Consider the following 20,053-nt stretch of genomic DNA (forward strand, 5'->3'; position numbering starts at 1 on the left):
CAAAAAAAAAAAAAAAAAAAAAAAAAAAGAAAATATCTAGTTTTAAAAGAGGGGCCAGGTGTGGTGATACACACCTTTAATCCCAGTGCTTTGGGAGGCCAAGCAGGGAGGATTTCTTGAGACCAGGCATTTGAGACCCTCTCTCTACAAAAAAAAACTTTCTAATTAGCCAGGCATGATGGTACTTGCCTATAGTCCTAGCTACTCAGGAGGCTGAGGCAGGAGGATCATTTGAGATCAGGAATTTTAGGCTGCAGTGAGCTATGATTACACCACTGTGCTTCTGCCTGGGCAACAGAGTGAGACCCTGTTTCTAAAATAATAATAATAAATTTTTTTAAAAAGATTTTTTAGTGATTATTATGATCTTTTTACCCTCCTCCAAAAGATTTGCTTCAGATGTGAAATTGTTTGCAGTCAACATGTTAAGCTTATCATATGCTGTTCCTTGATGTATTTCTACAAAATAGAGGTTCCACTTTAATTTCAGGATGGTTTTTCCACATGACTCTTTTTTTCTTCCTCTCTAGACTTCTCCAGAGAACCTTGGAACAGTAGGTGGAGTGCAAAGCTGCATTGTGTACCTTCCTGCTTTTTTTTGTTGCTTTCCTGCTGGGTTTTTTTTTTTTTTCTTTAAATTCTTGGCCCTGCCTTGGCTCTCCTTTCTCTGCCATTAAAACTAACTAAACCCTGCATGTGTGGTCATTATGAGGGGTTCATGGCCTTTTATTTCAATTCTGCACATGTATCATGTCAGTTATGTTTTGTGTCAAATCCTTAATATTATTATTATTTTTGTTTTTGTTTTTGAGACAGGCTCTCACTCTATTGCCCAGGCTGGAGTACAGTGGTGTAATCACGGCCCACTGCAGCATTGGCCTCCCGGGCTCAAGTCATCCTCCCACCTCAGCCTCCTGAGTAGTTGGGACTACAGGTGCACACCACCATGCCCGGCTAATTTTTGTTTTTGTATTTGTTGTAGAGACAGGGTTTCACCTTATTGCCCTAGTTGTTCTCAAGCTTCTGAGCTTAAGCGATCTACCTGCTTCAGCCTCCCAAAGTACTGGGATTACAGAAATGAACCACTGTGCCTAGCCTATAATAGTCTCTAAAGCACTACTATGGTAGGCAAATTGGAATCTCACCTCTACTTTCTGAAAATATTTCGCTCCAATTTAATGCACCCACTTTCTAATGCTTCTGCACCTTCCAGTACCTAGGGTCCTTTTTGTGAAGGGAGAAAATAATTTGATGAGCAGATATAAGTAAGGTATTAACAATTAATGTGTTACCTCTCCCTGAACTATTTATATCCTGAAAAGGTCAGGGAAAGGGCAATGTTTAATAGAGAAAATGACTCACTTCCCTGCCTCAGTAAGGCAAGATCTCATGCATTTGGTAAGACATCCACATTTTGTACACATGCACCTTTAAAAGATTTTGAGCTGGCTCTGATCATTGCACCAGATTTTGTCCTAAAAATGATGTCAGCTTGGTTTGGTTCCTTTTCCTCCTTAGTAATTTATCTCTTAATGGATTTTGATGTTTGGTGTCCATGTGATGTCCAGGAGTCTCTCTGTCTGCATGATTGTTTATCATTGCTCCGATCCTTTCCAACTACCACAGGAAGAGAGGGGAAGGGGCATTTTAGAGATTATGCTGAAATAATACATTTGCTTCCTTCCCTCTCTTCTCTCCATGTAACAGAGGAAGCAGATCAGCCCGCTACAGAGCCAGGCATGGTCATGGACAGTGTGGAAGCAGGAGACACAACACCTCCTACCAAAAGGAAGAGCAAGTTCTCAGGCTTTGGCAAGATCTTCAAGCCCTGGAAATGGAGGAAAAAAAAAAGTAGTGATAAATTTAAAGAGACTTCAGAAGGTGAGATATTAAGGGTTAAATATGTGTTCTGAGTTAGAGTTCTCTATGTTAGAAGTATTTAATTTTTCCTTATCTTACCGAGTTTCTGTAGTCCTCTATTTGAAGAGGGTGTTTAATCTTTTATTCTTTTCTTTTTTTTTTTTCTTTTTTTTGGTGAGACAGGATCTCCCTCTGTTGCCCAGGCTGGAGTACAGTGGCGCAGTCACAGCTCACTGAATATTCAACCTCCTGGGCTCATGCAATCCTCCTGCCTCAGCCTCCCAAGTAGCTGGAAGTACAAGCATGAGCTACTGTGCCCAGTTAATTTTTAAATATTTTGTAGAGACGGGGTCTCCTTATGTTTCCCAGGCTGGTCTTGAACTCCTGGGCTCAAGTGATGCTCCCACCTCAGCCTTCCAAAGTGCTGGGATTACAAGCGTGAGCCACTGTGGCTGGCCAGAGTTTAATCTTTTAGAATTAAATATCAAAATGGTCATTTACTAAACCTAATATTGTATACCCTCATCCCCAGGTTTGTATTTTGATGGGATATACGTATCTATTGAGTGGTGAACGGAGTTCCTGAACTGTAGCAAATCTAAGATGCTTCTTTCCATCAGAACTTGGTGAAGAAAATGATTAAATGAATTATTACATACATAAATAAAATGCTTATTTTTTTTCCTACTCTGCCCATCCACACAAAGTTCATCCATAAATAACTTACTAATTAAATTTTCTCTTAAGTTACAATTATGTAAGGCTAGTTTTTTGGAAGTGATGCTTTCCTGATAGCACAGGTTATAAAAGAAATTTAAGATTTTTAATTTGAAGTTAGTCTACTAGTTATTTTCTTTCCTGAGAATATAAACTTAAACTACTTTATTCTTTTACCTGTAGAATTAGAATGTTAAGTGTAAGGTTGACTTTCAACTGTCACATTTCTGAGTGCCATTTTCCAATTTAATGTTAGTTTTAGAACGGAAAATATCTATGCGAAAACCAAGAGAAGAGCTGGTTAAAAGAGGGCTTTTGTTGGAAGACCCTGAGCAAGGTGAGTTTACAAATGAATAGCATATGCCTGTCTCTGTGCACTTGGTCTTTGATTGGGTCTGACTAGGTATTTGAATTTTCTTTCTTTCTTTTGTATTGCTATTTTTGGGTTGGAGGGTGGCCTTTAAAAAACAACAAAAAAGTTCACCCTTCCTTCCTTGGGGCAAACATTCCTTTCCTCTTTGTACATCCTCAACTTTGTGCCAGCTGCAATATTGTGTGTCTTTTTTTTTTTTTCCCCTTGAGACAGAGTCTCGCTCTGTTGCCCAGGCTGGAGTGCAGTGGTGCAGCCTCGGCTCACTGCAACTTCTGCCTCCTGGGTTCAAGCAATTCTCGTGCCTCAGCCTCCCAAGTAGCTGGGATTACAGGCACCTGCCACCACCCCCAGCTAACTTCTGTCTTTTTAGTAGAGATGGGGTTTCACCATGTTGGTCAGGCTGGTCTTGAACTCCTAACCTCAGGTGATCCACCCACCTCGGCCTCCCAAAGTTCTGGGATTACAGGCGTGAGCCACTGTGCCTGGCTAATTTTTGTATTTTTAGTAGAAATGGTGTTTCACCAAGTTGGCCAGGCTGGTCTCGAACTCCTGGTCTCGGGTGTTCTACCCACCTTGGCCTCCCAAAGTGCTGGGATTACAGGCTTGAACCACTGCGCCCAGCTCATTTTCTTTTTTGAACACATTTGTACCCATGCCCATCACTGTACCAGTCCATACTCATTATTTGTTTAATAATGTCAAAACAAAAAAACAAAACAAAACAAAAATAATGTCAAGACTTTCTTCAATGTGTGACTCTATGAAGCAAGTTATTGTAAATGTAAAAGTATAGTACATTGGTTGCATCTCATTTCTCTTCATTTGAGTTATATTGCATGAGGCACAATCTGAAAGCCAAGCTTTAAAAACATATTGTATACTGGCCAGGCATGGTGGCTCACGCCTGTAATCCCAGCACTTTGGGAGGCCGACGCAGGCAGAACACTTAAAGTCAGGAGTTTGAGACCAGCCTGGCCAGCATGGTGAAACCCCGCCTCTACTAAAAATACAAAAAATTAGGAGGGCATAGTAGCAGACACCTGTAGTCCCAGCTACTTGGAAGGCTGAGGCAGGAGAATCACTCGAACTCAGGAGGCAGAGTTTGCAGTGAGCTGAGATGGTGCCACTGCACTCCAACCTGGGCAATAGAGCAAGACTCCTAAAAAAAAAAAAAAAAATCGCATGCTTTGAAGAATAGGGGAAAGGAACCAAACAGATGGAGTATTACTGTATACTTTTTGGGCTTTAAACCATGTGAATATATTGCCTATTCAAAAAATTAAATTGTATGTAGTGAAGATTTATTATCTCAACTGTATAAAAACTAACCAGAGAAAATAAGCTTGACAGAGCAATTTGAAATATTATTACAATTGATTACCTCTGAAGTTGAAGTGGGAACTTGAGTGGGGTTTTTTTTTTTTTTTTTTTAATTGAGACAGGGTCTCCCTATGTTGCCCAGACCAGTCTCAAACTCCTGGGCAGCACAAGCAGTCCTCCTGCCTTAGCATCCCAAAGTGCTGGGATTACAGGTGTAAGGTGCTGTGCCCAGGCACTATGGGATAGTTTCTTTCCTTTTTTTTTTTTTTTTGGTATGTGATTAGTTATGAGCATGTGTAACTTTTGTTTTACATAACTCTATTTGTTTTTTACATTAGGACACAAAATCTTCTCAGTATTTAGGTAGTTACATACTATTATAATGATTCCACTGTAGCACCTCTGTGGCCCTTGGTTTGCTTTCTTTTTTGAGACAGTCTCACTCTGTCTCCCAGGCTGGAGTACAGTGGCGTGATCTTGGCTCACTGCAACCTCCATGTCCTGGGTTCAAGCAATTTTCCAGCCTCAGCCTCCCGAGGAGCTGGGATTACAGGCACCTGCCACCATACCTGGCTAATTTTTGTATTTTTAGTAGAGACGGGGTTTCACCATGTTGGCCAGGCTGGTCTTGAACTCCTGACCTCAAGTGATCCACCCACCTCAGCCTCCCCAAGTGCTGGGATTACAGGCATGAGCCACCACACTTGGCCTGGCCCTTGCTTTTTTGATACAGCCATTCCACTTTCCATGGCCTTTCTTTTCACCTTTCTTGCTCACTTATCATAAACCACATACATTACTTATTTCTTGTTTTTCATCTTCAATCTCTTTTGCCCTATACTCATGGCAACCTCTGCCTCCTGGGTTCAAGCAATTCTCCTTCCTCAGCCTCCCAAGTAGCTGAAATTGTAGGCATGCATCACCACGCCCAGCTAATTTTTGTATTTTTAGTTGAGACGGGGTTTCACCATGTTGGCCAGGCTGGTCTCAAACTCCTGAGCTCAAGTGATCCACCTGCCTCGGCCTCCCAAAGTTCTGGGATTACAGGCATGAGCCACTACGCCCAACGATCTTTTGCCCTACACTTTCTATTAGCTCCTAATCCAAGTTGTTTTTAGCCTACACGTTCAAAGGCCCAATTAATAAACAAGTTGCAGCCATTGGACAAGATGCCACTCTGCCAACCAGATAATGGACCTAAGCTTTATTCTGTATCTAAAAACAGGGATGGGCCTCATGCTGGCTTATAGATCTGCATTTTAGACCAAAGATAGTGTTTGAACCTTGAAGTCCTCTTCATACTTAAAGGGGGCCTTTGTTTGGCCAGGCATGGTGGCTCATGCTGTAATCCCAGCACTTTCGGAGGTCAGTGTGGGAGGATCCCTTGAACTCAGTAGTTCAAGACCAGCCTGAGCCACATAGTGAGACCTCATCTCTATAAAAAAAATTTTTTAATTAACCAGGTATGGTATTGCAGGCCTGTAGTCCTAGCTACCTGAGCACAAAAGATGGAGGAAGGCTTGAGCCCAGGAGATGAAAGGCTGCAGTAAGTATGTATTGTACCACTGCACTCCAGCCTGGGCGACAGAGTGAGACCCTGTTTTTGTTGTTTTTTGTTTTTTGTTTTTTTTTAAGGTGGCTTTTGGCTTGATTGTAGTGCTAACTTGACTATACTATAAAATACTTAATAGATTTTAATTGATTTTCTGGGTTTAGGGAGAACATTCAATGATGTTAAAGCCCCACAGTACTACTATACTTCATTAACATTGCAGAACCCTCTGTATTTCATATAAGAAATGATACTGCAAAGTAGACATCCCTGATTAAGTAACTTGAGATAACTGATCAGTTTTACATGTATTTTACTAGTGTGTACTGAGTAGAAACTAATTAACACCGTCTTAAACTTTGATTATGTTGTTTTCACAAAGAGCAGTCTTTGTTGGCTTTGAAATCATTGCTTCGATATTCTAGAAAATCTTGTTTTTGTTAAACATGGGCAGTAACTTACTATTTTTGTATAGTTGTTGTCATCTTACCACCACCCTGTTTTAAAAGTAAAAAGTAGTTGTCAGATTACTTTGGCTTTTGAAGTACCTTTTCACTTGCCTTAGAATCTTCATTACTTTGAGCCCACACTCCACCTCTTATTGGAACCTCATGAAGAATGATGCTAGATATCACTCTGTCACCCAGGCTAGAGACCAGGGGTCTGATCATAGCTTACTGCACCCTTGACCTCCTGGGTTCAGACAGTCCTCCCACCTTAGCCTCCCAGTTAGCTGGGACTAGGTGCGTGCCACCACACCCAGCTAGTTTTTTACTTTTTCGTAGAGACAGGGTCTCACTATGTTTCGCAGGCTGATCTCAAACTCTTGGGCTCAAGCAATCCTCCCACCTCAGCCTCCCAAATTGTTGGGATTATAGGCATGAGCACCGCTGTGCCCAGCCCATAACCATTTCTTTTTTTTTTTTTTTTGAGATGGAGTCTATTGCCTCACCTCCCGAGTAGCTGGGATTACAGGTGCCTGCCACCACACCCAACTAATTTTTGTATTTTTAGTAGAGACAGGGTTTCACTGTATTGGCGAGGCTAGTCTCAAACTCCTGACCTCAGGTGATCCACCCGCCTCGGCCTCCCAAAGTGTTGGGATTACAGGTGTGAGCCACTGCACCCGGCCCCCCATAACCATTTCTTATGTGAATCTATTCTCCTGCCAGACCAAACTAGTTGCCAGTGCCCCAAACATGTTGAATAACTTCACATCTTTATACATGCTATGCTTCTTCCAAACAGACTGTCTTTATTCAGTATGGTAGGGTCCTACTCCTTCACGATTCAGTTAAAAGCAAGGCATGGTGGTGTGTGCCATAGTCCCATCTAATAGGGAGTCTGAGAGAGGAGGATTGCTTGAGCCCAGGAGTTCAAGACCCATCCTGGTAACATAGCAAGACCATCTCAACTCCAGCTCAGATACTTTCTGTGATGCCTTCCTAACTCTGTTCTCACTCCAGGAGAATGATTTATTCTTCATTCCTACCACAGTACTTCACTAATTAGAGCTCTTGACATTTAACATTGTAGTTACTTATATATAATAAGTTTGCCCTATTTATCTGTCTTTTTTTTTTTTTTCTTTGAGTTGGAAGTTTTGCTCTGTTGCCCAGGCTGGAGTGCAATGATGCAATCTTGGCTTACTGCAACCTCTGCCTCCTGGGTTCAATTGATTCTCCTGCCTCAGCCTCCTGAGTAGCTGGGATTACAGGCACCTGCCACCATACCTGGCTAATTTTTGTATTTTTAGTAGAGACAAGGTTTCATCATGTTAGCCAGGCTGATCTCGAACTCTTGACCTCAGGTGATCCACCTGCCTCAGTCTCCCAAAGTGCTGAGATTACAGGTGAGACACTGCGCCTGGCTTTTATTGGTCTTATTCATATAACAACATACTTGGCACATAATAGCCTATCAAACATGTATTGGAAAAAGAAATTACTTATTTCTGTTTAAGCATCCAGATAATCTAGATCTCAATAATAAACTAAAACAGGAAGACGGGGGAAAGAAGATAAGAAAGTTTAGAAATCACCAACCCTGGGCTGGGCGCGGTGGCTCACGCCTGTAATCCCAGCACTTTGGGAGGCCGAGGCAGGCGGATCGCAAGGTCAGGAGATCGAGACCATCCTGGCTAACACGGTGAAACCCCGTCTCCACTAAAAAATACAAAAAATTAGGCCGGGCGCGGTGGCTCAAGCCTGTAATCCCAGCACTTTGGGAGGCCGAGACGGGCGGATCACGAGGTCAGGAGATCGAGACCATCCTGGCTAACACAGTGAAACCCCGTCTCTACTAAAAAATACAAAAAACTAGCCGGGCGAGGTGGCGGGCGCCTGTAGTCCCAGCTACTCAGGAGGCTGAGGCAGGAGAATGGCGTAAATCCGGGAGGCGGAGCTTGCAGTGAGCCGAGATCCGGCCACTGCACTCCAGCCTGGGCGACAGAGCGAGACTCCGCCTCAAAAAAAAAAAAAAAAAAAAAAAAAATTAGCCAGGTGTGGTAGCAGGCGCCTGTAGTCCTAGCTACTCGGGGCTGAGGCAGGAGAGTGGCATGAACCTAGGAGGCAGAGCTTGCAGTGAGCCGAGATTGTGCCATTGCACTCCAGCCTAGGCGGCAGAGCGAGACTCCATCTCAAAAAAAAAAAAAAAAGAAATTACCAACTCTGGTCCAGGTGCTATGGCCCACGCCTATAATCCCAGCACTTTTGGAGGCCGAGGCAGGTGGATCACTTGAGCCCAGGAGTTCGATACCAGCCTAGGCAACATAGTGAGACCCTATCTCCATCAAAAATAAAAAAAATTAGCTGGGTGTGGAGGCACACACCTGTGGTCCCAGCCATTTGGGAGGCTGAAGCAGGAAGATCACTTCAGCCTGGGAGGCAGAGGCTGCAGTGAGCCAAAATCATGCCACTGCACTCCAGCCTGGTCTGTGAGACCCTGTTTCAAATCACCAACTCTGGCCAGGTGCAGTGGTTCATGCCATTCATCCTAGCATTTTGGGAGGCCAAGGCGGGCAGATTGCTTGAGCCCAGGAGTTCAAGACCAGCTTGGGCAACATAGTGAGACCCTGTCTCAATTTTAAAAAGAGAGAAAAAGAAGAAAAGAAATTACTAACTCTTCTATCTGTTCATGCCAACTTCATCACTTTGTACTCTTCTTTCACCTTGCAGGTGGTGAGGATCCAGGAAAGCCAAGCCATGCCATGTTAAAGAATGGCCATACCACCCCTGTAGGGAATGCTACATCATCTAGTCCAGTCCAAGTAGAGGAAGAGCCAGTAAGATTAGCAAGTCTTAGGAAAGCTATTCCAGCAGAGGACCTAAAGAAACAACTAGGTAAGAAACTCTGGATTTTTGAGTTTAAGAGCCATGAGCCAGTTATTCTCCTTTACATAAGGAGTTTGCAAGAGAATAGGGAAAAGTAAAATCTAGAGAGAATTACATTCTCCTTTAGCAATACCTTAATTAGCAACTTTAAGGGGAATTTCCTCCCCTGCTCCACTTTTATTCACAAAATACCAAATTTGTGATCCTCAAGAAGGGAAGAGGATGTTTAGTATCAGATACCTATAGGATTTCTTCCAGCTACACATTCCACTTCTTTCACCCAAGGAATTTTGTTGTGGCTCTCCTCCAGTAGCCTAGCCCTCGTGTGAAGAATCACTACCACAATGAGCATCTCTTACTGAGCCTTTCTTACTGACATTTCCTAAGTATGGGGAGGTTGGGAGGCATCGAGAACGCTAACCTATGAGCTAATCTATAAATTAATTGGTGAAATTGGCCATAAATTCATAGATGTGTTAGCTTTTTCAGTCTCTCTTGTTACTCTCTCTTCCCTTTTTATATCATACATGTTATTACACAGGCTCAACTGGAAGCCAGCCTAATTCTGAAGCAGAGTCTGTTCCTGAGAATGTACCCAAACAACCTTTACTTCCTCCCAAAAGACCCTTGTCCTCTTCTCATGAAGCAAATGAAGGTCAAGCAAAGGATGCCACTTCCTCTGGCGGCATGTCAAGGTTCATCATCTCCACCTCCATCACCACAGCACCCGCTGCCACCACTGCTGCCACAAGCCTCGCAAAGACTGTTAATCTGTCTGTCACTCCTTCCCCAGCACCCAGGATTCTGCCTGCTACTCCTGCCAGCACTAACACTACTGCTACCTTAAGCCTCACTCATATGGTCCCTGCCAAGCAGCCCCCTATCCCTCCCCCTAAACCAGCTCACAGAAATAGCAACCCTGTCATTGGTAAGTAAGTCTTTAGGCTTCTGGTGTTTTGGGTTTGGTTTGATGTTGGATGGTTATTTTATTGGATAACTGGTATAATATTGATAGTCTCTGATAATTTTCCATATCTTGTCCCTTTGAATGACCTCAATATGGAGAAAAGTCTTAGGTTAAGAAAAAATAGGCTGGGCGCAGTGGCTCATGCCTGTAATCCCAGCACTTTGGGAGGCCGAGGTGGGTGGATCACAACAAGGTCAGGAGATCAAGACCATCCTGGCTAACATGGTGAAACCCCGTCTCTACTAAAAATACAAAAAATTAGCTGGGCGTGGTGGCACGTGTCTGTAGTCACAGCTACTTGGGAGGCTGAGGCAAGAGAATTGCTTGAACGCAGGAGGCGGAAGTTGTAGTGAGCCAAGATTGTGCACTCCAGCCTGGGCGACAGAGAGAGACTCCGTCTCAAAAAAACAAAAACAAACAAAAAAAGTCGTGAAACTGAGGCAGATGGCCATAAATGTAAACATCACTAAGATTAGATTTAAGTTTGGGGGGTTTTAATCTACTTTTTAATCTAATATTTAATCTGTTTTTCTAAAACAATATTCCAAAACACTATATTTGGGGGGGAGGGGTGTGTGTGTATGTGTATGTGTGTGTGTATAGTTGGACTGGATGTGTGAAGACCATAACAGATTCCACCTGCATGGAGTTATCTGTGGCACTTGTGAAAAAATTAGAATAATGCCTCAGCTCACAAGGGGCAAGGCAAACTTTTCAAATGAAAATTTGTTTAATCTACTTAAAACTACCTATGCCTTCCATAAGCATAAATGAGTCTAGTAGATAAAAGGATGATTCTGCAGATGTCAGTGGAACTTGGGATTCAGTGTCTGGCATAGTTATTTTCATAGGGAACTGCAGAAGGTATTACTTAAATTGTTCTGAGAAAATCATGTTTTATCTTGGGAGAGTTAAGAATGCTATTCTTATATTAAAATAAGTGATGGTAGAGAAAGCAGGGAACATAATCAGTAAATTTGTATGGGTTTAGTAAATTTTTTGCATTTACCCAAAGTTCTATTTAAGTCTACTTTCTTTATATAAATGTACAGTTTCTTAGAAGAATTTTCAAGAAAGGGAGAGGAAAGCTAATGAGTGCTTCAAAGCTAATAAAAATATAGTTTTTTCAGGAAAAATGATACTAGGCTTAGTACTGCTTAAAGTTCTTGTTCAGGATTGAATGAATGAATAAAAACTATACTCATTAAATATTTAATATCACCAAGTTGGGTGGAGTGATTCAAACCTTGAAAAACAGGCTTAGAATATTTTATGAGTATGACAGTTTGGAGTAGCTTGATGAAAACAGGGTGAAGTTGTTATTACCACCACTTTGGAAGGATAGTGTCATGTTGACTTATCTGTGAGGAACTTGGGGAGCCTTCACATACTTATTTTCAAAACTACCTTGTGCTGCAGGAAACCGATTTTATCTTTTCTATAGGTAGGGCAATTAGAACATGAAGACATTGTGTGTGATTCATTCAAGGTTGTAGGCCGGGCGTGGTGACTCATGCCTGTAATCCCAGCACTTTGGGAAGCAGATCACCTGAGGTCAGGAGTTCAAGACTAGCCTGGCCAACATGGCGAAACCCCATCTCCACTAAAAATACAAAAAATTAGCTGGGCATGGTGGCAGGCACTTGTAATCCCAGCTACTCGGGAAGCTGAGGCAGGAGAATTGCTTGAACCCGGGAGGCAGACACTGCAGTGAGCTGAGATTGTGCCACTGCACTCCAGCCTGGGCAACAAGAGCGAAACTCCATCTCAAAAAAAAAAAAAAAAGGTTGTAGTTAGTGAAAGAAACTGAACATAGGCTTTTCAACTCTCAGGTCCAGACCTCTGTTCCTTACAGTAGTGTTCGCAAACTGGTGTTCTCCTCAGGATCACCTAGAAAGCTTATAATAACAGACTGCTGGATGCTTCCCCTAGAGTTTCTGATTTTAGTAAGTCTGAGATGGGCTTGAGAATTTGCCTTTCTAATAGGTTCCCAGATGATACTGATGTTGCTGTCCAGGGAGCACACATTGAGAGCCTCTGTGCTAGACCAGTGGAATACCACCCTTTTCAAATTAAGGCAACATATAAAATGATCATTTGTGTATGATACCCTGGACTACACTGCAGAGCTCATTCTTGGCTTGAGGTAAATAGCCCAAAACAATAGACCTTGTAACTGATGAATCAGTATTAGTCCATGAGGGGTCCTCAGCAGAAGAAGAAAAATAGAACAGTTCACAGAGCATTTCTTAGAGCTAAATAGATTTAATTTAACGGACTCTCTTTTATTCTAAAATTATAATCTTCGTAATCCTTTGGGGTTAAAATGCCATTTCTTTCACAAAAGGATTATGTTCATAAATGGTTTACTTAATATCAAGCCTTATTTGGAAATCTTAGAAAATGACAACCTCAATAAAAAAACTAGAAAAAAAAACCCAACAATCTAAGGTTGATCAAGATTTTTTTTATTGTTTTAGTCACTGAAATCCAAAAGTTTGGAAACCATTGCTTCAGAAGTACTACTGTCTTCTCATTGGTATAACATGGAGTATTAGGACTAAGGAAAAACTACCAGCAATAGCTGAACAGGTGAAAGAGAATTATTACCCATCCCAGAAACACTCTGGAATTTTTCCACAAAACTACAGCCAGATGCTGTTGTCAGGGTATATGTACCGGAATTTACTTCCTTAACATATATGCCTTCCTCAGATTACCAAATATAATTTATCTTACTAATTCAAAAGTAAAAATATTCATTTATGGTCTCATCAGGAATGAGTTTTGTTGTAGATGGAATAGCTAACAGCTGTTTTTAAAGAATCAGCAAAAATCCAGTCTTTCCAAAAATATATCTTTCACTGCTCCTAAAATTCATATTTTTAGAATCTTTTTGTGTGTGTATGAAGTGTTTTTCTAGAAAGCCTTTTTAAAAATTTATTTATGGGCCCAGGCACGGTGGCTCACGCCTGTAATGCCAGCACTTTGGGAGACCGAGGAGGGCAGATCGCTTGAGGCCCAGAGTTTGAGACCAGCCTAGGCAACATGGTGAAACCCCGTCTCTACTAAAAATACAAAAAATGATCTGGGCATGGTGGTGCATGCCTGTAATCCCAGCTACTCAGGAGGCTGAGGCAGGAGAGTCGCTTGAACCCGGGAAGTGGCGGTTGCATTGAGCCAAAACTGCACCACTGTACTCCAACCTAGGCAACAGAGCGAGACTCTGTCTCAAAAAAAAAAAAGAAAGTATTTATAATGAGTGACATTAAAACATTATAAAATTAGGCTAGGGCCGGGCGCGGTGGCTCAAGCCTGTAATCCCAGCACTTTGGGAGGCCGAGGCGGGTGGATCACAAGGTCAGGAGATCGAGACTATCCTGGCTAACATGGTGAAACCCCGTCTCTACTAAAAATACAAAAAACTAGCCGGGCGCGGTAGCGGGCGCCTGTAGTCCCAGCTACTTGGGAGGCTGAGGCGGGAGAATGGCGTGAACCCGGGGGGCGGAGCTTGCAGTGAGCCGAGATCGCGCCACTGCACTCCAGCCTGGGAGACACAGTGAGACTCCGTCTCAAAAAAACATTAAAAAAAAAAAAAATTAGGCTAGGCACAGTGGCTCATGCCTATAATCCCAGCATTTGGGGAGGCCGAGGTGGAAAGATCACTTGAGGCCAGGAGTTCGAGACCAGCCTGAGCAACGTAGCAAGACCCCATCTCTATAAAATATTTAAAAATTAGCTGGGCATGGTGACATGTGCCTGTAATTCTAGCTACTTGGGAGGTTGAAGTAAGAGGATTGGGTAAGCACAGGAGTTCAAGGCTGCAGTGAGTTATGATTACACTACTGCACTCCAGCCTGGGTAACAGAGCGACATCCTGTCTCTAAAAAAAAAAAAAAGGCTGGGTACGGCTGGTTGGCTCATACCTGTAGTACCAACACTTTGGGAGGCTGAGGCAGGTAGAATGTTTGAGACCAGCCTAGACAATGTGGAGAAACCCATCTCTACAAAAAGGAACCCCCCAAAAATTAGCTGGGCATGGTGGCACATGTCTATAGTCCCAGCTACTTGGGAGGCTGAGGTAGGAGGATCACCTGAGCCCAGGGAGGTTAAAACTGAAGTGAGCCGTGACTGCGCCACTGCACTCCAGTGACACAGTGAGACCCTGTCTAAAATAATTTAATTTAAAAAGAAAAAGAAAGGCCGGGCGCGGTGGCTCAAGCCTGTAATCCCAGCACTTTGGGAGGCCGAGGCAGGTGGATCATGAGGTCAGGAGATCGAGACCATCCCTGGCTAACATGGTGAAACCCCGTCTCTACTAAAAATACAAAAAACTAGCCGGGCGTGGTGGCGGGCGCCTGTAGTCCCAGCTACTCGGAGGCTGAGGCAGGAGAATGGCGTGAACCCAGGAGGCGGAGCTTGCAGTGAGCCGAGATCGCGCCACTGCACCCCAGCCTGGGCGACACAGCGAGACTCCGTCTCAAAAAATAAATAAATAAAAAAGAAAAAGAAAAAGAAAAGAGGCTGGGTGTGGTGGCTCACATCCATAATCCCAGCACTTTGGGAGGCTGAGGTGGGCCTATCACTGGAGCCCAGGAGCTCAAGACCAGCCTGGGCAGCATAGCGAGACCTTGTCTCTACTAAAAATTAAAATTTAGCCAAGCATGGTGGCATCAACCTGTAGTCCTAGCTACTTAGGAGACTGTAGCAAGAGGATCACTTCAACCCAGGAGATCGGGGCTGCAGTGAGCTATTATTCATGCCACTGCACTCCAGCCTGGGCAACAGAGGGAGACCTTGTTTCAAAAGAAAAAAGAAGAATTACAAAATTAGCTAGCCTTGGCCGGGCACAGTGGCACACACCTGTAATCCCAGCACTTTGGGAGGCCGAGGTGGGTGGATCACCTGGGGTCGGGAGTTCAAGACCAGCCTGACCAACAGAGAGAAACCTGTCTCTACTAAAAATACAAAAAATTAGCCGGGCCTGGTGGCGCATGCCTATAATCCCAGCTGCTTGGGAGGCTCAGGTAGGAGAATCACTTGAACCTAGGAGGTAGACGTTGTGGTTAACTGAGATGGTGCCATTGCACTCCAGCCTGGGCAGCAAGAGCGAAACTCCGTCTCAAAAAAGAAAAAAATAATTAGCTAGCCTTTTACTTTGAACGTCTCCAATTTTTGGGATTTAGGACAAATACAGTTTTATTTAAGGGAAGTTTTTGAGACCATTTGAGAATACTGAGTGAGATGAAAATAAAAATAAAGGGTTTGAGTAGGTTACAGGTTGGTGATCAAAAGAACTACTTTTTTTTTTTTTTTTTTTGCTTTCAGCAGGGAAAAAATGACTACTCTAATTATCAGTTTTGCTCCTGTGTGATCTGATGATCCACTTTTACAGGTCTTCTGCAGCCCTCCAAAGGAATTTTGCTGAAACAACACCACCTTTGCTGAGTCATTGTGGGCTTTGGTGAAACCATAGGAATATATACTGTCATGATACAGGGTGAGGGCTTCTCATCTCATAAGCATATATTGAGGGTCCACTAGATGCCAGGTACTGTGCACAGCCCTGTGGATGATATGTTGATGGAGACAAGGTTGCCCTGCCATCAAGGAGCCCATCATATAGTGGAGAGTGAACATGGGAAGCTGAGGTGCAAAGGGAACATAAGAGGTGTACACAGCAATAAAAATTAGAGACAGTAGGCCGGGCGCGGTGGCTCACACCTGTAATCCCAGCACTTTGGGAGGCCAAGGTGGGCAGATCACGAGGTCAGGAGATTGAGACCATCCTGGCTAACACAGTGAAACCCCATCTCTACTAAAAATACAAAAAAAAATTAGCTGGGCTTGGTGGCAGGCACCTGTAATCCCAGCTACTCGGGAGGCTGAGGCAGGAGAATGGCGTGAACCCAGGAGGCAGAGCTTGCAGTGAGCCGAGATCGTGCCACTGCACTCCAGCCTGGGCGACAGAGTGAGACTCTGTCTCAAAAAAAGTAAAATAAAAAAGTAATAAATAGAGACAGTAGGATGCAGTCAAATAGTCAGAGACCTGGATACTAGCTGAGTCCATGCCAGTTTGTAGTATGATCTTGGGCAAAGTCGCCTAACTTCTGTGGCCTCGCTTTCTCCTTCTGAAAAATGGTAAAGATGCTATCTTGTTTCCCCTGTCACCTCAGGTGGTAGAAGGAGAATATGACTTCAAGGACAGAAAACACTGATTTATTCAAAGGACTTTGCAATTGCTATAAAAATTCAAGATGTCAGTATTGATAGTTTTATAACACAGAGCTGAGATATTGAGATATCATTATCAGGATATGGTAACAATACCCACTAATACTTATTTTATGCTATCTGAATGTTTAAATTTTTTAATGGAGTACTGTTATACAAAATAACCTTTTTTTTTTTTTTTTTTTTTTTTTGAGTCAGAATCTTGCGCTGTCCAGCCTGGAATGCGGTGGCGTGACCTTGGCTCACTGCAGCCTCTGCCTCCCAGGTTCAAGAGATTCTCGTACCTCAACCTCTCCCGAGTAGCTGGGATTACAGGTGCCTGCCACTACACCTAGTTAATTTTTGGTTTTTTTGTTGTTGTTGTTTTTGTTTTTTAAGTAGACGGGGTTTCATCATGTTGGCCAGGCTGGTCTCGAACTCCTGACCTCAAGTAATCTGCCCACCTCGGCCTCCCAAAGTATTGGGATTACAGGCATGAGCCACCATGCCCAGCCACAAAATAACTTTTTGTTGGATGTTTTTGTCTCTATTCATATTAACTACACAAAGATCAAATTACAAAAAGTTGTCAGCCGGGTGCCGTGGCTCACGCCTGTAATCCCAACACTTTGAGAGGCCAAGGCAGGTGGATCATTTGAGGTCAGGAGTTCGAGACCAACCTGGCCAACATGGTGAAACCCCATCTCTACTAAAAATACAAAAATTAGCCGGGCCATAGTGGCATGTGCCTGTAATCTCAGCTACTTGGTAGGCTGAGGCAGGAGAATCACTTGAGCCTGGGAGGCAGAGGTTGCGGTAAACCGAGATCGCGCGCACTGCACTCCAGTCTGGGCGAGAGAGTGAGACCCTGTCTCAAAAAAAAAAAAAAATTGTCATATCTGTTGCCATAGCAATGAAGTAAGCTACTCATCAGTCTTCCTACACCTCTGTACATTTATTAGGCCTTCTATTTGAATAAATATAAACTTCGTTTCAGGATAAAATATGTAGGGAATGGCAAAACTATGAAATTATTTAACTTGCTTGAAAGATTAAAACTGGGCCGGGCGCGGTGGCTCAAGCTTGTAATCCCAGCACTTTGGGAGGCCGAGACGGGCGGATCACGAGGTCAGGAGATCGAGACCATCCTGGCTAACATGGTGAAACCCCGTCTCTACTAAAAAATACAAAAAACTAGCCGGGCGAGGTGGCGGGCGCCTGTAGTCCCAGCTACTCGGGAGGCTGAGGCAGGAGAATGGCGTAAACCCGGGAGGCGGAGCTTGCAGTGAGCTGAGATCCGGCCACTGCACTCCAGCCTGGGGGACACAGCCAGACTCCGTCTCAAAAAAAAAAAAAAAAAAAAAAAAAAAAAGAAAGATTAAAACTGAACTCAGCTTTAATTCTAGGCCCTGGGCCAGCCCTTCAAAGCATTGGAAAGTCATGTGAAATTGATGTGTTGCTCTCTCTTTTCCAGCTGAACTGTCCCAAGCAATAAACAGTGGTACATTGTTATCAAAACCGTCCCCACCCTTACCACCTAAGAGAGGCATTCCATCGACCTCAGTACCCACCTTGGAGTCTGCTGCTGCCATCACCACAAAAACACCAAGTGATGAAAGAGAGAAGAGCACATGTTCTCTGGGCTCAGAACTGCTATCAATGATCTCACCTCGCTCTCCGTCCCCCCCACTGCCTGCTCATATACCTCCAGAGCCTCCACGCACCCCTCCATTCTCTGCTAAGACTTTTAAAGTTGTGCCAGAAATTGAGTTTCCACCATCCATAGATCTACACCAGGAGATTCCCCAGCAGGAAGATCAGAAAAAGGAAGTCCCCAAGAGGATATTGGACCAGAACTTTGGGGAGCCCCATATACCTTCTAGGTTGCCTCCACTCCCACTGCATATTCGAATCCAGCAGGCCCTCACCAGCCCACTTCCCATGACTCCTCCTCTGGAGGGTTCTCACAGAGCTCACTCGTTGCTCTTTGAAAACAGTGACGGCTTTTCTGAGGACAGCAGTACGCTGGGTCGGACCAGGTCTCTTCCCATCACTATTGAAATGCTGAAAGTGTAAGTGCCTTTGAAGCTTGCCTCTTGTTTCTCCTTTACTCTAGATAGCCCTGCTTGGAAAAAATTACTCATAGAAAGAAAATGTGGGCCGGGCACGGTGGCCCACACCTGTAAGCCCAGCACTTTGGGAGGCTGAGGCGAATGGATTGATCACCTGAGATCAGGAGTTCAAGACTAGCCTGGCCAATATAGTAAAGCCCTGTCTCTATGAAAATAACAAAAATTAGCCAGGCGTGGTGGTGCATACCTGTAATCCCAGCTACTTGGGAGGCTGAGGCAGGAGAATCGCTTTAACTGGGAGGTGGAGGTTGCAATGAGCCAAGATTGTGCCACTATACTCCAGCCTGGGCGACAGCGAGATTCTGTCTCAAAGAAAAAAAGAAAATGTGAATAAAGTTTTTTTTTTTTTCCCCGAGATAGAGTCCTGCTCTGTCACCCAGGCTGGAATGCAGTGGCACAATCTCAGCTTACTGTAACCTCTGTCACCCAGGTTCAAGTGGTTCTCCTGCCTCAGCCTCCCGAGTAGCTGGGATTACAGGCATGTGCTACCACATCCAGCTGATTTTTGTATTTTTAGTGGAGATGGGGTTTCACTATGTTGGCCAGGGTGGTCTCAAACTCCTGACCTCAGGTGATCCACCCGTCTTGGTCTTACAAAGTGCTGCGATTACAAGCGTGAGCCACCGCACCCAGCAATGTGAATAAATTTAAAGTACAAAGAATACTCTGCCAAAAGGATAAGTTATAGAATTTGGACTCTTTCTTTTTTTAATCTTATCTTAAAACTTTATTTTTATTTATTTATTTATGCTTGAGACAGGTTCTCACTCTCTCACCCAAGCTGGAGTGCAGTGGTGCAGTCTTGGCTCACTGCAACCTCCACCTCCTGGGCTCAAGCAATTCTCCCTCCTCAGCCTCCTGAGTAACTGTGACTACAGGCGCATGCCATCACACCCAGCTAATTTTTGTATTTTTTGTTAGAGATGGGGTTTTGCTGTGTTGCCCAGGCTGGTCGTGAACTCCTGGGCTCAAGCAGTCTGCCTGCCTCAGCCTCGTAGAATGCTGGGATCATGGGTGTGAGCCACTGCGCCTGGCCAAATTTCAACTTTTTACTCTCGTGATTTTTTTTTTCATGGAGATTTTTGTGATGACACAAAATTTACAAAATTATGTACATGAAAAATTACAACTGTTAGTTTTATATACTACAGAGAAGGCATTGTATAATGTGGTGCTTAAGAGCATTCACCTTGGAGTGAGATAGCGCTGGGTTCAAATTGCAGCACTACCACTCTCAGCTTATACTAATGTTAAGTTACTTAAGCCTTCTGCTCTTTAGTTATATCATCTCTAAATGGGAATAATATTTACTCTGTAGGCTTGTGAGAATGACATTAGACAAATGCTGGAACGCACCAGTGCCTAATAAGTGGTAAAGCTGGAATTTGAACCCTTAGATTAATACCTGCTAAAAAGTTTCTTAGCAAGATTGTTAAAGTTAAGGGAGAATGTGGTGGCTCACGCCTGTAATCCCAGCACTTTGGGAGGCCGAGGCGGGCGGATCACGAGGTCAGGAGATCAAGACCATCCTGGCTAACACGGTGAAACCCCGTCTCTACTAAAAAAAAAAATACAAAAAATTAGCCG

General features: G+C 43.7%; 1 protein-coding gene across 2 annotated transcripts in view; it reads left to right on the forward strand.

Moving 5' to 3' along the window:
- PHACTR4 (phosphatase and actin regulator 4) overlaps positions 1-20,053 on the forward strand; it is a 142,350-nt gene that overhangs the window by 93,950 nt on the left and 28,347 nt on the right. Inside the window, exons 5-10 of one of the 2 annotated variants that reach the window (XM_025388803.1) lie at positions 531-554; positions 1,708-1,881; positions 2,834-2,914; positions 8,999-9,163; positions 9,696-10,082; positions 17,809-18,406. In XM_025388803.1, coding sequence (XP_025244588.1) covers positions 531-554; positions 1,708-1,881; positions 2,834-2,914; positions 8,999-9,163; positions 9,696-10,082; positions 17,809-18,406 — 1,429 coding nt within the window. The remainder of the gene's footprint in view (positions 1-530; positions 555-1,707; positions 1,882-2,833; positions 2,915-8,998; positions 9,164-9,695; positions 10,083-17,808; positions 18,407-20,053) is intronic. The other variant, XM_025388813.1, reaches the window with a different exon arrangement.

The sequence above is a fragment of the Theropithecus gelada genome, chromosome 1 (assembly GCF_003255815.1).
Source record: "Theropithecus gelada isolate Dixy chromosome 1, Tgel_1.0, whole genome shotgun sequence".
NCBI lineage: Eukaryota > Metazoa > Chordata > Mammalia > Primates > Cercopithecidae > Theropithecus > Theropithecus gelada.